The following is a 16,490-nucleotide window of genomic DNA, read 5'->3' on the forward strand; positions in this document are numbered from 1 at the left end:
ATGTTATATGAAATAATGTAAAGAAAAAGAGATGAGCAATACTAGCAATCAAGATTAAATGATGTCCATAATAGGCTGCAAATTTGAAGCTTCTAGCATGTTCCTAATAGAAGTAGGCAATTTCTTTTTTATCCATGGAGTAGTTTTGAAAGCAGGTCTTGCAGTTTTTTTTATCATGTTAACAGGAAACCTATTTCCTTCACTCGTGGACCCCTAATTGAATTGTGTGGAACTGCAGAAATTTATAGGTTACCTATTAATGTGTCAATAATCCAAATTTACGACAAAATTACTTTCTTTTTCAGAACAGAATAGGCCTCTACTTCTCTACAGAGGTCAAATACCGGATGTCAGATAAAAGGAAAATGGAAGGGGGGTTGGGGCAGACTAAAATATACATTTTCAGAGAAAAGGATTGCTAATTGTTAGACTTTTTATATTATAGATGCACAAAGGTCAGTTTTATTTTCTTCTATTCGTTCTTTTAAATCTAACAAGCCACGTAGTCCACATTTCAGAAAAAAAAACGTTTAGATGTCCAAATTGTGCAAGCAGTGTATGTTACAGAATGAAATATGAAATTTAATGAGAAGTAAGTAACACATATCACAAAGGGTGCTTCACCCCAGAAAAAAAACATATTCAGTGGTTGTAATAGCCACTGAAGGAAACCAAATATTAGTAAAAACTTACGTGGCATTACTGAATCCAACATACTCATTACCAGCCATCTGGTTTAAAAACTGCATCACCTGTAAAATACAGCACAGCATTAGAATGTGTAATGGTTAATCACACATCCACAAGTACTTTTTGAAAAAATGTGTGTATGTGAAATGCACTAGACTCACATATAGTTCTCTGAGCCCAACAGAGGTCTCAGGGTTTATACAGAACGAGGGTGCAAGTTAAACGGGCACATACATGCACACAATGATCAACAACAGTGCAGTTTATATTTAATTTATGAACACAGATAGCACAACATGCTTCCAAGGTTACAACTACTACACAGTAAGGAGTTTACAATAGTAAACCTACTTAATGGAAGTGTGTGGTGGAAGAGAAAAAGATATGTATGGTTGGTAGATGGTGCTTGGTGTTGTGCTATCATTGTACTGTTTTGCATTGTTTTGTTGTATTTTGTTTTCGTTAGCATAGTACTCTCATTGCACTGGCTGCTCTGTTGCTTTGTTGTCAGGTTGCATTGTTGTGATGTGGTGCTGCTGCACTGCACGAAACGATGTGCTGTGATTAGGGTTGTTTGTGTTCCGTTGGTTTAATGTGGTTATGGTGTGCTGTCCTTTTTGTATTGTGTCTTTATATTGCTGTGCTCTGTCACTATTTTGTTGGTGCTGGGTTATGTTGTTACTGTTGAAATGCTGCAGCTGTCTTTATCCGGGAGTCATGTTTGTGTAGACATATTTCAAGACGCATTGACAAAGTCATAAGCTCTTGCATTACAACCTGGTGTGCTGATGATTTTTTACTACAAGAATATGCCACAGCAATAAACAGAAAAAGGAAAACATGCAGCCACCTAACTATCGCCACAATATGCTTGCAATAAAAAGGTTTACATTAAAAAACAATCATTGACGTGTACGTTTTAAATAAAAAGCCTTTTGTTTGTGTCATGCATCTAATTATTATTATTATTATTAATAGTAGTAGTAGTTGTAAAGAAGACTAGAAGAAACTACCACCTAACCAAGTACTCAAGTGAGCCACAATGTTACAATGTCACTTAACACTTCATTACATAAACGTTTAAAAAGGAGATGGCAGACAAGTCATCTTCTAGTTTGATATACGCACAGTGCAGGCAAAATAAATAGCCAGCATTCAAAGGTAATATATAAAATAAAATAAATAATGTACACTTTGAACCACAGTTATCACTGAAGAGTAAAGAAGTATGTGAACTATCTGCACAGGCTTTGTGTAGTCAAAATGAAGGGAGTCAATTGGTAAAGTGGGCGGACCCATTGACCCATGTTGTAAGATGATTTGGATGAAAAGAAAATATGACTGACACTCTAACAGACCAGTAAACGAAGCCCACTGATCAAAAGCCGTCCGTTTATATAACTTGTGCATGAATTTTAGAACAACAATAGTTTGGTGAGGTGCTAAAGTGGACTCAAGATAAGTCCTCGGAGGCCACACCTAAAAATGTGGTCTAAGCACATAGTGTTTCTTGAAAGGTATTTCAAGTAATTTGTAATTGAATCGGAGACGATTTGCATATTATGGCCTTCTTTAAAAAAAATTAAATGATGCAAAGTTGTTTATCATTTAAACTGCTTTTCCACAGAAAATCACTGTACGTACACAGATCTATACATATGTGAATAGTAAAATATATCAATATATTTATTTATATATTTTTTAAGTATTGCGGAATCTCTTGAGCAGGCATGACAATTCAGTATTTATGACTTCAATAAGGAGTCTCCTGGAAGAGAAGCAAGCTTCCATGGCTTAAGCTTGCTTTACAATACATAAATCAAGTCTAATTTGTGCTTGAACAGTCCTAATGGGTAGACCTAACTATAATGTGAAGGCCGACATTGTACACACAAAAGGTGATGGGAGGAGTGTTTGCAAATTATCTAATCCATTGGCAATTGCTCCTGGTAGCATTCAAATCCACTGCATTTAGCCCACTAGATGGTTACCCTGCTTGATGCAAAACAGTACCGACCCTGCTCCCCTTGGGAACAGTCCTTCCCAAATTGCAGGCGAGGTGCCATCCAGAAGGGAACACTAACAACCTCAGACAAATTTTTCTAGGTGTTGGGTGTGAGATATAGCATGGATGCTGTGGTACAGTGAGCAAAGGGCTCATATCTGGGCATACCCTGGGCTAGTTACAGTGTTATAGTAACCCACAAGAAGGTATAGGAGGAATGCGTGCAAACAGTTGCATTCCATCCCACTGACTTTGTGGCAAACCAGCCATTAGGAAAGTTTGTCTGAAATCACGTAGCACTTGAAATCCAAAGCTGAAATCTTTACATTTTGCTCTGTCACCTCTTTCACAAAGCTTAGTGGTCATCCTTTGCCCTAATTACGTCGTTAATAAAACCAAATTGATGTTCCCTCTGCTAATTGGGGCAAAGGGTGGCCACAAAGCTTCATGAAAGATGTGACAGAGCAAAATTTAAAAGTTCAGCTTTGAGTTTTCAGGAGGATACGTGCTGGCAAACGTGCACTAGTTTTATTCCTTAGTTTGTTTCGTTTTTTTGTGGATATGAAGGAATGTATTCAAGATTATTGCTGGGCCCTCGTGCTGTACAACGGGCTTCACCAACATCACAGAGTACGGCTGGGGGCACAGTGCAGGAACTCTCAATCAGTGGAACAAGACGTATGTCCTTGGACAAAGTTTTGGAGCTACAGAATTTATTTTGCATGGAGGCCTTTATTGCCAGTACTCAGATCTAGAGCAGAGTTCTGCTGACATCCGGGGCTCTGTAGGAGTGGGTATGTTTCCTGCTACTCAACCTCAGAGCGAAGATCAACATCATTGAAATGGATAGTCTAAGGAGATGTCTCGAATCCTCCTCAAAGCTCTCTAGCCCATCTTCAGGGCCAGTGGTCGGCCTCATAGATGCATGCGCAACACACTTCAGTCCCAAGTGCAGTCACTTTGCATCTTGGATGGGCAGTGAGCCTGGTTCCCTAAAATGGATGAGGCATTTCTGTATGGCTTTTCTCTGATTCAGAGGTGTCCCAAAGATCAGGGAGAGCGTGGGTTGTTCAGTAACCATGCCGGCCTTAGCCTGGTCTCATCTGGATTTGTACTTTAATTTGGTCCATTTTCCTTCCAAGAAAGGCATCTGCATCCCGATAAGAGAGACCTCCTGATGACAGAGGAATGGAGAGAGCTGCTCCACTCCGTAAACTAGAAATACCTCGGAGTTCCATTAGGATGGACTCTTGGAAGTGGGTGTCACAAAAATCTAGTGAGCAGATCAAGTCACTGCATTGTAACGCTGGCAGTACCTGAGTCAAAGGCAGTGTTTTAAGATCCCGAAAGAGAAAGGTACTGGTTTTTGTCCCAGTACTGGCTTGATTGCTTATAAAAGGAGAAGCCTTTCTACATCAGACATCGGTGCAGATGCTGTCTGGATGGTGGCTGCTGTGGCAGCTGTAGAGTATAGTTCTTCTTTATCCTAGAGAGCAACCATACATCCTTGGTGGTCCTAGTCCAGTAATGGTAGTTGAGGGAAAACTGCTCCACCTAATGGCCTGAAGTTTGTGTACTGAGATGGTGCAAAGGAGAGCAGCTGGTCCAAAGTTGGTGACTGGGATATCTTAAGCTCGGGTGAGGGAGGGAGGCAGACTAGTTCATTCTCAAGAAGCATCTCTGCTTTGCTGGTTTTCGAAGAAAATGAGACAACAGCAATTGGTATAGAGCCAAATTAGATCCTAGCCATCAAAGAAGAGGTGGCCTTGGCAGCACTGCTTGAAGGGCACTAAGTGATTTAGCCTGTCTTAGGATAAAGAAGGCTCTTACAGAGGATAGAACAAGTGCTTCCCACTGAAGGGTCGATGACTTTCTGCTAAGTCTTTGGTGTAAAGCCACAAGCCTTAAGCTATTCATTTCCAGTGCTCAGACAGACAGCAGTCATGGTACAGGTGTAGTATCAAGGCAGTAATGGGATATTAACTGCTTTTAATTTGTAGCTTCTGCCCTCAGACGGTTTTATAAAATGTACTCCTGTAAAACCTGTGCCACAATTACCGCCTGTAACTGTAAGTTGGCAATGGAAATTTGGAAACTATTTTATTGTTTTTCATACGTATCCTGCATCACCAACTTCAGATAACTTTTGCCTAGAAAGGCTGAGGCGCTGTGGCCGAAGTCCCTGTGGTGCCTGCCTTGGTGATCAGGCAAAAGGGACAATGACAACTGGGAAAAGGCCAATATTTCTTCAAGGCCATCTTAAGATGGCACATACAATGGGAACATGTAGGAGGCTTATTAAGAGATTTAACAAAGAGGTCCCTGTCTTCCAAAGTGCATCAGCCTTTATGATTAATGCAACGTAAGTAAAATTGATGCAAAAACGCATTTTCAGTTTTCTTTCCCCCTACATCAGGGATTTTTTAAAATATTTTTCTGTCTAAGTTGGTCATAGGGTCCACCACTGTGACCCCGTGGCCGATGGGCAGTCTTGTCAAGAATTTCAGACTGGAGAGACAGATAAGGACTGCGTGAAACAGCGATGGCAAGCTTCCAAGGAGAAGCTGTTACCACCACGAGGGGCTAAATATCATTATTCTCCAATGGGGACTTCAGGGTATCAAAGGACAGTGCTTATTAGCTTTGGTCATGACTGCAAGGTAGAACCTGGATTGTTATAGGTACTCTCTGTTCTTCAGTACAGGTGTCAGAACTGGTGTCCAGATCCCACAAGTGTGGCTTCTTGTGAGATAGAGTCTTAGGATATAGATCTATCAGAGAAGGCCCTCCTTCTCTGATAGAGATCTATATTCTGGTCCTCGGGAGACACAACATGGTTGGTCAGACTAGCGATGGAGATAGTAGTTGGACTGGAGAGGGCAGGAGCAGCACAAGTGATTTTATTAAAAGTATCTGACTTGAGAAGTATAGACAGGGCATGAAGGCACAACCTCCACTTGGATGACAGGAAAGCTGGTAGGAAGTTTGGCAACTCCTGGTTCAGCTGCTCCTGGCCAAGAGGATAAGGTGATTCTGATATGTCAGGAAAGAACTCCCTATCACTGATAGGAGAATAGTCCACAGGAGACTATGGGCCAGATGAACAAAGGTAAGTGTTTGCGACTACCAAAGCAAATTTTTGCAAATCACCATTTGGTAAACGCAGACAGCAATGTACAAAAGTGTTTAACACATTTTGTAATTTCCAGTGGGACATAAATAGACCTACCTCATTAACATTAATGTGGCAGGTCTCAGTTTGCAACCCATTGGGATTTGCAAAAATCACAGGGATGGTAGCCTGCTGAGGTACATTTGCAAAATATAACCATTGAAGCCATTTAATTTATAAGGCTATGAAAATGCTCCCTAATTATAGCAAATATTATAGTATTTAAATTGCATTTAAAGTTGCGCAGTAGTTTTTCCTTGTATATATTTGATAAAGTCTTATGCACACATACAGTTGCTGGTGTGAAAATCTGCGGCATGATTGCATATTCAATTTCCCTACACCCCCTTTTTCCACACACTGGAAAATGTTTTACTCCTATCCTTTTCAGAAGTAAATGTTCAACCTTTTTCAGTGTGGGAAGAGACTAGAGAGGAGTTGGTGAATACCCTTAAACATGTTAGCTATTGGAAGTGCACTGACTCTCACGGTATTCCAACCCTGGAACTACAGTTTCCCGCTTATGTTTAACCCCTGTACTTAAATTAGCAAAAAGGTGGCAAAATCGGAGCAATGCTGTCAACACTAAGTTCAAGTCCCATTGTTGCTTGATGAATGCATTCGGGGAAAAACATGCAAGTCAAAGCTTTGAAAAAAACCGAGTGATTTAAATAGAGATGATTCATCAGAAAGGTCAAAATGGGAGCCAGATAACCTTTGTGTGTATACTGCAAGTCCTGGTGCTGGTACAACAATAAAGTAAACAACCCATCTGAAAATTTGACCTGCAGACTGTTAGTATGAGCATCACACAAGGCAACAAACCTCTCCCAGCACCTACCCTAAATGGACACTGTCAAAGAGAGTCATGCTGCAAAGATAATATAGACTACTGCGACTGGCAGACTAAATGCATTTAAATGCCGATGCTCAACTTCAGAGTATGGAGGTGTAGGTTAGGAACATTCAGCTGCAGGAACCTTCCCTGTTGCAACAACAGGAGGTTTTCCAAAAGTGGTAGCCGGTAGCTGGATTGGAGAGCAAATGCTCAAGAGCTCTGTGTACCACACTTTCCTGGCCCAGTCGGGACTATTAGGCCCGAGCTATGCAGACATTCCACACAACTCAAGTCAATAGAAGCATTGTAGAGACACCCTTGGCAGTCGGAATGCATTGCTTAGTGACTGTCCTGTGGGAAACATCAATGGACAGTAGGTTCTGACACTGCACATTCTCACCAGTGACAAACAGCTCTAACCAGGGCATATTCCAATGGTCGAAGATGCACCTTGAAACCTAGTGATTGAGATGCAACTCATGTTCGGCCAGCTGAAGTCTGACATATAGAGACTGTCCCAGACGGTTGGCTCCTAGCAAGATGTACTACTGTTCCAGCCATTTCCATAATCGTAGGTGTAGGAAAGTCATCCTTTTTGCCCTGATCACCCCCCATTCTTTGACTGATACTGGTGGGTAATGACTCTGAAAGTGCCCTGGTCCTTGCTAACCAGGCCCAGGGCCAGTGCTCTGTTCTTTAAAGGTATATGGTAATTGGTGTAAATATAACTGGCCAAGACAACCTACCTGTAAGACCCTTATATATGGTAGGGCATGAAGGTTTAGAGACCACACTGGACCAATGTACTTAAGTGTGCACTGCTGTGGTGTTGGGTGTCATTTTAAAGCCAGCCCTGCCTTGCAGGCCATTTTTTAAAACAGTGTCCAAATTTGACTTTGGAATTAAAAGTACTTCCTAAGTCCAAAACTAACTTTTTATTACATATAAGTCACCCCTAAGGTCTGCCCTTGGTGCACCAAGGGTGGGGTGCCTTGTTATAAAAAGCAGGGACATTATAAAATATGTTTTATATGCCCTGGTGGTGAAAAAATAGCCAAAGTTTTTTAACCCCCCACTGGACTGCTGCTAGCTCCACAGGGTAACATAGGAAGGCTTTATTAAATGTGAATAAAGTCTAACTTTTGATTGGATGTAGCTAGTAACTGAATTCAAAGTATCAAAATAATAGTTACAATAAATCCAACAACTTGTCATGGTCGGATTTATTATAACTATTGCGGGAAAGCAGTTGTGAGACTTACTATCCTGAAGTTACCTAAAACAGCCCTGTAGAAGCTGCTTCTGATTGGCCAGCCTCTGACATCCTGAGTCAAGCTGCTCCCTGAGTAGGAGTGAAGAGGCTTGGGGCTGAAACAATACGGCCATTTGGTGGGAGGAGATTTGCTTCCTAGAGAAGCCAATGACAGGAAGGGAGCTGGGAAAAGGAACTGAACGTCAAAGCTAGAAGCACAGCTGTCAAACGACCAAGGCCAGGCCCCACTTCCTTGATTCTCAGCCAAATGGGAGCCCCCCTAAATAGATTAGGAGAAGGGCTGGAAGGAGAGTGTGGGGAAAAGTTAACCACACCTGTGGGTTACGTTAGCCAGACCTGTACTCCAGGGAGAGATTTTCTCCATTTTGATTTTTGGATAACTGCGCATTCTGGGGCAGAAATATGCCACACTTCCCAGTAAGTGGTCATAGTAGAGGGTGGCAACTTGAGTCAATAACTTAGGGGTGAAGCTGGACACCGCACTTTCCATGAGGCCGCAGATGGTGGGTCAATGCTTTGCAATGCTCTGCACTCTTAAGAAATTCCTCCCCCTCCTGCCTCTGAAGGCGAGAAGAGTGATGGTCCATGCACGGATCACTTCGCACCTGGATTATGCGAACACCCTCTATCTAAGAGCAGCGGAAGCCCTAGTGAATCATGTGCAGGTGGTCCAAAATGCAGCCGCTAGGCTTCTTCTGCGTCTACCTAGACATTCTTCAACCTTGTCGGCATTGTTGGCTACCTGTCAAGATTCTATTCAAAGCCTTAGTTTGATTCAGAGGGCAGTGTATCTTTCTAGCCCTGCTTATCTTGCAAAGAGATTTGTCCAGTACCTCTTCTCAAGAGCGCTACGCTTCTGTTTCACTTCGGTCAATCCCACACTTCAAACCTGTATGAAGAGGTAGTAAAGTTTTTTCCTTGCGTGATGCTAAAGCATGGGACAAGCTCCCACGCAAACTGCGTTTGATCTCTTCTGAGATGACGCTTCATAAAAAAAAATGAAATTGGCTTTTTTCTGTGGGGTAGTAAGGTTTTGTTTGGTGGGAGCATACCATGGGCTCTGCTCGCTAGTGCCAGGACACTCCTTGGAGTAGCGCATGTTCTTGCATTAATTCAGTCATTGGTTGGAGTGCCCCCCCTCTTGCCAGCCCAGAATGGGGACAAATATGGGAGATCTGCAGGAGCTCCTCAGATCCCTACCTGAAACATCTGGAGACGAAGGACTGCGTGTTGGACCCTCGGACTGCACCACAGAAAACTGCAAACAGAAGGACTGCACCTGTCTTAAAGGATAAGGAGTGGACTCCCTGGGCAGCAACAGGTAGGAAAATGCTGGAAGAAGCCACCTGATACATCCACTGAAAGGACAACTCCAGTTGCCCACCCTCACCTGGATTTTCCTCGATTGACCAGATGCATTTCCAGAGTTAGAGTTCCAGGCCCCAAGAGTCAAACCAGAGGTTCTGAACCCAGGTCTGGAGCTGGTGGAGCCTTTCCTACATCAAGGAACCTTAACAGAAAAATTTCTGAAAGTTTGAGAACTTTTGACCAAGCTTTGTGATAAATCTCCAGAGGAAGACCTCATCAAAGATGAGTCATCATGCTGCAGCAGGACATCATCGTCGACTCGAAATTTGGATCCGAAGACCCAATCACTCAACAGCGAAAAAAAAGCGAAAAAAAAGTCTAAAGGCAAAAGCTTGACTGGGCCCAACCACTCATTGTATCCAAACCACGCTCCATCTTGGCAGGCCTAAAACTTTGACTTTGAACTGGACCAGTGCGACCAGATTGCCGCAGAGAGCTTTACACTTTTTGGAGCTAGAAAGCACATTCTTTTATTTAATCTTTAAAAATTCATGTCTCTGGCTCCCTACATAGGCGTTTTGCCGTTTTGTTGTCATTTTAAAGATAAAGACATTCCCTCGTTTAAAAAAAATTGGTGTCAGATGTTAATTGTGTTGTGTCTTTTACTTTACAGATGTGTTTCCTAAGTTAAGCCTGACTGCTTGTCTTCCAAGGGTTGAGCAAGAATTAATTTATTGGGACTTGACTGGACCTTATTAGATATTGTAGGATTATTACTAGGTGTAGGTAACTACCTGCACCTACTAATAACCCACCTTCCATCGGTAGGACTTCCTGGCTCAAGACCCTAGACTGCACTCTGCCCCGCTTACTGCAGTAGTACATGTTGATTGTTTTGCCTGCAACGGCCTGCACCTGACTGCTCTTGAAGAATGGCAGAAAGACTTTCAAGTCCGGACACCTTGCCCAAAGCTTAAAATCTTGATGTGAACCTGGCTCTCCACTAGAGACAAAAGGCTCTAATATCCAACACTTTAGGTGACCTCCCCCCACTCCCTCAAACCCAGCAGTGACGCTGTCACAACTGTGAAGGTCTGGATGCGGGGGGACAGAGGCCGGCTGCAGCTTAGGTTGACTTTTCTCTGCCACTACAGAAGATCCTGAGCCATCTCCAGTGAGATCTGGATGGATTCAGAGAGCCAGCTTTGGTGCTGGGCCCACTGAAACCAGAGCTTCCCCTAAAAGGCCCGCATATGGCATCTGTCATTCGGGACAAGGAGGAGGTACGGTGCTAGAAATCTAAAAACCTTCAGAGCTATTCTCACTGAGACCCAGGATTGACTATGAAGCATTGAGATCATATCCTGAATGTCCCAGACTCACTTCAGTGGGGCAGAGGCCATAAAAGCCATTGTGTCCATAGTGTGAAAAATAGCCCCAATGAAGGCAATCCTCTCAGTGGGGCACAGGTGGGACTTTGGCTTGTTGATAGAAAGCCTCAAAGACGTCAGTAGTTCAGCCATCATCTGGTGGTGGTTAACATGTGACTCCGGTAAGCCTGCCTTGAGCTGCCAGGTGTTGAGGTAGAGGAGCACATGTAACCCTGACTTCTGAAAGTGAGCAGCGACTTTCCTGAACATCCAAGGTTCCGACCCCACCATCAACAACATATTACCCGAGACAGCAGGACAGGTAGTTTAGTGCGTGTTGCAAGTCAAGGGACACCATCCCTTCTCCTGGGTCCACAACAGAATGAATCTGGGACAAGGTGAGCATCTGGAATTTTTCTTTCCATAGAAAGGATGAAGTAGGCAGAGATCTACTATAGGCATATGGCCTCTGTCCTTCTCAAGTAAAATGACCTAGTGATAAGAGCACCCTTTTCCATTCTACAAACCAGGAATTCCCTCAATGGTATCCTTGCAGCACAATTCTGGAACGGTACATTGAGAGTTGATCTGATTTGGGGGGAAAATGAGGTGGGGAGAAAATGAAAGGCAAGTCATAGCTCTTTTGAATGATCTGTAAGACTCATCTGTCTGACGTTATGTTTCTCCACTGTGTGAGGAAACATTTTAACCCGCTTCTTGCCAGCTGAAAATGAGTCTGTGAGGGCAAATTAAATTGGCTTGGCAGCCACTGCAGTAGTGGAGCAAGCAGTAAAAGAACTGTTCCCTCTGGGCCACCAGCTTCGGCTGCTGCCAAGACCTCTTGCCCAAAAGGGCTAGGCCTGCTACTTCTGCTGTACAGGTTGGGGAGGCTGGTGCAGTCTGTAAGATAACCTCCTGGAATACCCTGAAACTTCCAGTACTGTTGATGCAACTGCTTGTCATGAGACACAAGTCTCAAAGATTGCGCTATTGCTCAACTGTCAGTAAATTGTTTGGGTCCCAAATCAGCCTTCTCCCCTAACAATCTGGAGCAGTCAAAGGCCATGTCTATAAGGGACACCTGGACATCCTCTGCAAATCCGGTTGACCTAATTCAGGCAAGTCTTCAAAGCACTATACTGGTGCCAATAGCTCTGCCAATACAGTTTGTGGTGTCCAAATAAGCACGCAAGACATACTTCACAAAATACTGGCCAACATGTATGATGCAAGTCAGCAAGGCCCTGAGGCCTTCCAGGATAGCTGGCAATATTATGCTGGCCATATCCCATTAGGCAAGGGTGTACCTGCCCATAAGATACACCATATTCAAGGATCTTAAGACAAATCTGGCCTCAGAGAACAATCTCTTGCTGAACCAATACGCTTCAGCTCAATATCCAGCGAATTGGTTGAAAAGACATTATGGATACTTGTCAATGCCTATGTTTCAGACATAAGGGTTGCCTTGTCAGAAAATCAGTATCACCGGGAATGGAGCTATGTCACCAGTGACTCAAGTACAGAGCATGACTTGGACTAAGTTGCCATAAGGGTGTGTGTAAAAGGGTCTCTGAAAAGCAATAGTGGTTCAAAGGAAGTTGGACTCGGCTCAAGGACTTCAGTTAACAGGTTTGCCTTGGTTTTAACAGCAGGAAACAGTAACTCAAGGACTTCTGCTGCCTTTCACACACTTACTGCGAAAGAGGCACTTTCTTCTGTTCGTGGGCCAGGAGACAAGTCTAGCTCAGTCTCTGGGGACATAGCTATCCAACTGGCATTTTGTAAACCCAGGTTTAGCCCATCAGTACAGTGGTGGGGGAACAGGTTGCCCATTTTCTTGTAATCATCAATGTGATGTAGAACATTTTGAATACCCTGAACTGTGTCAGAGTAGGGTCCAAAAAAGGACTTCAGCCTCTGATAGTACTATGTTGTGAATGATTGAGTCTCTGTGATCACATAGCATAACATAGTTCTGGAGTGAGATGATGACTGCTTGTGGTAGTATACCGGTATCAAGATCAGGTCCTGGACCGGCACAGGTGGAGTCTGAATCAGAACTGACACAAAATGCAAAATGGACTAGTATGGAAGCTGGGGCCAGAGGAGAACCATGTACCAGCAGCAGAACAGGGCCGGATATGATTCCCATGGGGCCAGTTGGTGCCAAAATAGCGTCAGCTAACAGAAACTGGGGAGTGCATCTCCGTGGGACCCAAAGGTGCACCAAAGGGCGCCAGAATAGTCTGAAAAAGCTGCAGCATGGCCTCCTTGAAGGCTGAAAATTGCTGCAGGATAGAGAACAGTCCAGGGCTATCGGGGGGAGTAGAGAGCAATTGTGAGACTGGATCAGAAGAAGCCTGTGGGGTGTGACCCTCAAAATCAAAATTGACATGCTTTCACCTTTTCATTTGGCCCTCCTGTGCTTGTGGCTAGTCGTCGACTTCAACTTACCATACGACTTTGAGCTGGATTGAGGCTTCACAGAGGAGTGAAATCTGGAACAGGATCACGAGGGGCTCTATGATCTGGAGCAGAAGCAGGATTTATTTTTTGAGCATGACCTATTGTATTGTTAGCGATATACAGTTTTACCTCCCATTCCCCAAAAGCATTCAGGTGCAAGAGGGTGCATGACTCAGTCATGACTGGAGCCCAAGCGCCAAAGGCACATGGCACAGCAAGAATCCTGCTGTTTTTAGGCTGATATGTTGTTCCGGCCACGCTGTAACATTTTTCAAGCTGTCATACAACAGACAAAGATGGGAGGAGATCCTCATCAAAGGGCATTGAAAGCAAGTAACTGATGTTAGTGCAAAGTGGTGGTACTTATATGGGGTTTCATTCGGTCCCTTCTGGGATGGTACGGAGTCATTTTTAACCCACAGGGGTCCACCTAGCAGCATTCAGAAACATTGCTGAGAAAATTCTGCTCATCCACTTTGGAACCTGGGGATATTCTTACGGTGCGGGATCAGCGGTTAGAAGTAGCCGTGAGGGAAGGTCAGTCATATGCACAAGGAAGGAATAATTAATTTACTACACACCCGCATGTATGGAGCCACATTACCCGAACTTTTCAATCGACAAATACAGAAGTATCACCAGTTTATCACCTGCCAATAAGTGGCCTTGCGGATGGGAACATACATTATGCAGCTGTTTTCATAAATATACTGTAGGACATCAGACTGTTAAGCTACTGGGAAGAAACCCTGCATTCTTGATTTGAGCAGCACAAAGGGTTCCCAGAAAGTCAATCCTATAAGGGGAACTGATTATGGTGTGAAATATCTAAGTCACCCCTGGAAACTTGGCAGAGGCAACAATGCCTTCACAGAGTATATTGCATGAGCGAGTTGTGCAAGACTGCAAAACATTATAGTTAAGACAACAGAATTTAAAATTGCCAAGCTAAGTTTGTTAAAACACAAAATGTAATGCATAAACGGACACAAAAATAAAGAAAATAAGATATACGGTTCATGTGTTATTGTAAAAACACAAATTGTTCCAAAGGAAACTTCAGGAATTCAAAAAGCGATGTTATTCCCGTGAGGGGATAGATAAGGACTTTTCAGCCCTATGTACCCAAGCCAAGTGAATCACAGCTGGATTGAAGCTGTTCATTCGCCCTGGTCAAAAGTTGTACAGAATGGAGACTTAGGCACCTTACTTGATGGCCCAGGGTGGCATTTTGCTGGGCAAACAGTTGTGGTTTCTTTCCAGACAAACATTTTACCTTCATACCTCTGGAGGTCAAAAATGTTCACCAGGGCAAGGCTGAAAACTATTCAGATGGGGATTCACAGGACTAGATAGATACTGTTTTTTTTTTGCAGTTCCACAGTAGCCTTTAGCTCTGTGAACAAATATTATGAGCTGGAAAAACGGCCAACATTTATTTGGGGAGTGTGAATGTTATTCGATTAAGCTTGGGAGCTTTTTCTGAATTTTGCATGAGGTTTTGAAACTTCAACCTTAAATGGTATCTTCCTTATAGTCTTGTTTCTGCACCGTGGAATTTTTCATTAAAGTCAAACACATTAGGATAATTCCACGCTGCATCGGTGGACCCCGGAACACTTTATATGTAATGTGTGTCCTTAAAGGTATTCACACTGGGTGCAACCGTCCATATGTTCATATAATTAGCAAACTCCAGAAGCTTATCAAGGCAAGATTGTTCTGAGATGAGAAGTAAAAAAAAAAGGCTAATTTTAAAACAACATATGAAATGTAAACAGGTAAAATGTTGTCATGGACGGAAATGAGCAGCCTGGTAGACTTACATTGTACATACATTTTAATTAGATCATTCTCCTTCAAAGGCTTCAGTTAATTTCAGTATCCACGATGTCTTGTATAACTGTTGCCTCCAAGAGTCAATTCTGTTTTTAGGGCTCGTGCAGCGAGATCCCTTTTGTGTGGGGTTCGAAAACGGAGCCTGGAATCGCACACGCTCATGCTTTTCCTTTTGGCTTCCGTGATTGACCTTTGCGTGCGTGTGTTTCTGAAAGACAGCATGTAATAGGCCAAAGGCGGGCGCATTGCTCTGCCCATGGCCTACTGATGTCTGTTACGCGCACCAAAGGCCATGTGGTTTCAATTATCGTGCCCAGACACGGGCGCGATAATTGAAAACACATGTTTGCTGTGGCGCGCGTGACCACACGCTGGCTTTTTTTTTTTTTTTTACAAAGCGATCGCTTTCAGTGCCGCTTGTTACTTAGTTCCCTGTGACCTAATCCAAGCAGGTCATCACAGACCTCAATTTGACCCCGAAGCAAAAAGGATCTTTGAACTTGACCTTGTAAATGCTGTGCCTACTAGCCACACGTACTGGCCTTAATCCTGAAGCTAATTCCCTTAAAGGCTAGTCCGGAGTGCTGTTGTTACTGCCAGCTATCGAGTCCACTATGTGCTATTGCCCGATGTTAGATCTACTGGCTAGGTGATATATTTGAAAAAAAAATGTAAGCCTTTAAAGATAATTCTCAATCACTTTACACGCTGTGTTATCTTGGACAAAACCTGAAGGGAGATGTAATGAAATGCTAATGTTGCACACTAGAACAGGGAGACCAGAGCTCAATCCATAGTGCCTCCACTTTTATTTACAAATTATGTGCCACTTGGCAAATTCCTTTATCTGCCTGTGCATCTGTAAGCATCAGGATTATCACTTTATTTACTTTGCCAGAAGGTGACGCTCATAGTTTTCGACCTACCATAATTCAGCTCAATACAAAACACTGGAATTTAAATCTACTTACTTTTACCATGTCTGAATTGTTAGGTGGATGAGAACTGAAGAAGGATAAAAGATTGCATTGCAGAAACTTTATGCGTGCAAAACAGTGTTTATTCATTTTGACTCAGATTTTTATTTTTTTAATGAGATGTCTTTTGTCAGAAATGCTGGAAATTATTGTTGTTTCGAGATTCTTGACAAACTAGAACCTCTGAAATTCTGGTGGGTCAGAAACAGGCAGCTCTCTGGCCATCCTAACATCAAAAGTGATCTGTCCAAAAGTCCTATCACTACCCTTCTTACACTGAAAGCAGGACCAGCGAACATGTCAACATAAAACGTTCTTTATATTCTTTTCGATGTCTCGTTGAAGTTCAACGTGTGGCTCTATTATCCTTTTTTTCCTGAAACCTTATCAGTGTGGGAAACATCATATTCCAGAGCTCACAACATTTTTGCACAGGAGAAAATTATTTAACCCAGGAAAATTGAAAAAATAAATAATACTGAAAACTGGAAATTTCGAAAAACTTCGTCTTGGGGTAAAAAGAATTTTTCACACCCTCAGTCCAAAGCC

General features: G+C 43.0%; 1 protein-coding gene across 2 annotated transcripts in view; it reads right to left on the reverse strand.

Annotated features, from left to right (window-relative positions):
* The window catches only part of GLS (glutaminase), a 932,984-nt gene that overhangs the window by 557,269 nt on the left and 359,225 nt on the right, over nucleotides 1–16,490 (reverse strand). For both annotated transcript variants that reach the window (XM_085648790.1, XM_085648791.1), the window contains exon 9: nucleotides 694–752. In XM_085648790.1, coding sequence (XP_085504916.1) covers nucleotides 694–752 — 59 coding nt within the window. The remainder of the gene's footprint in view (nucleotides 1–693; nucleotides 753–16,490) is intronic.

This window comes from Triturus cristatus, chromosome 3_2, assembly GCF_964204655.1.
Source record: "Triturus cristatus chromosome 3_2, aTriCri1.1, whole genome shotgun sequence".
In the NCBI taxonomy this organism is placed as follows: Eukaryota; Metazoa; Chordata; class Amphibia; order Caudata; family Salamandridae; genus Triturus; species Triturus cristatus.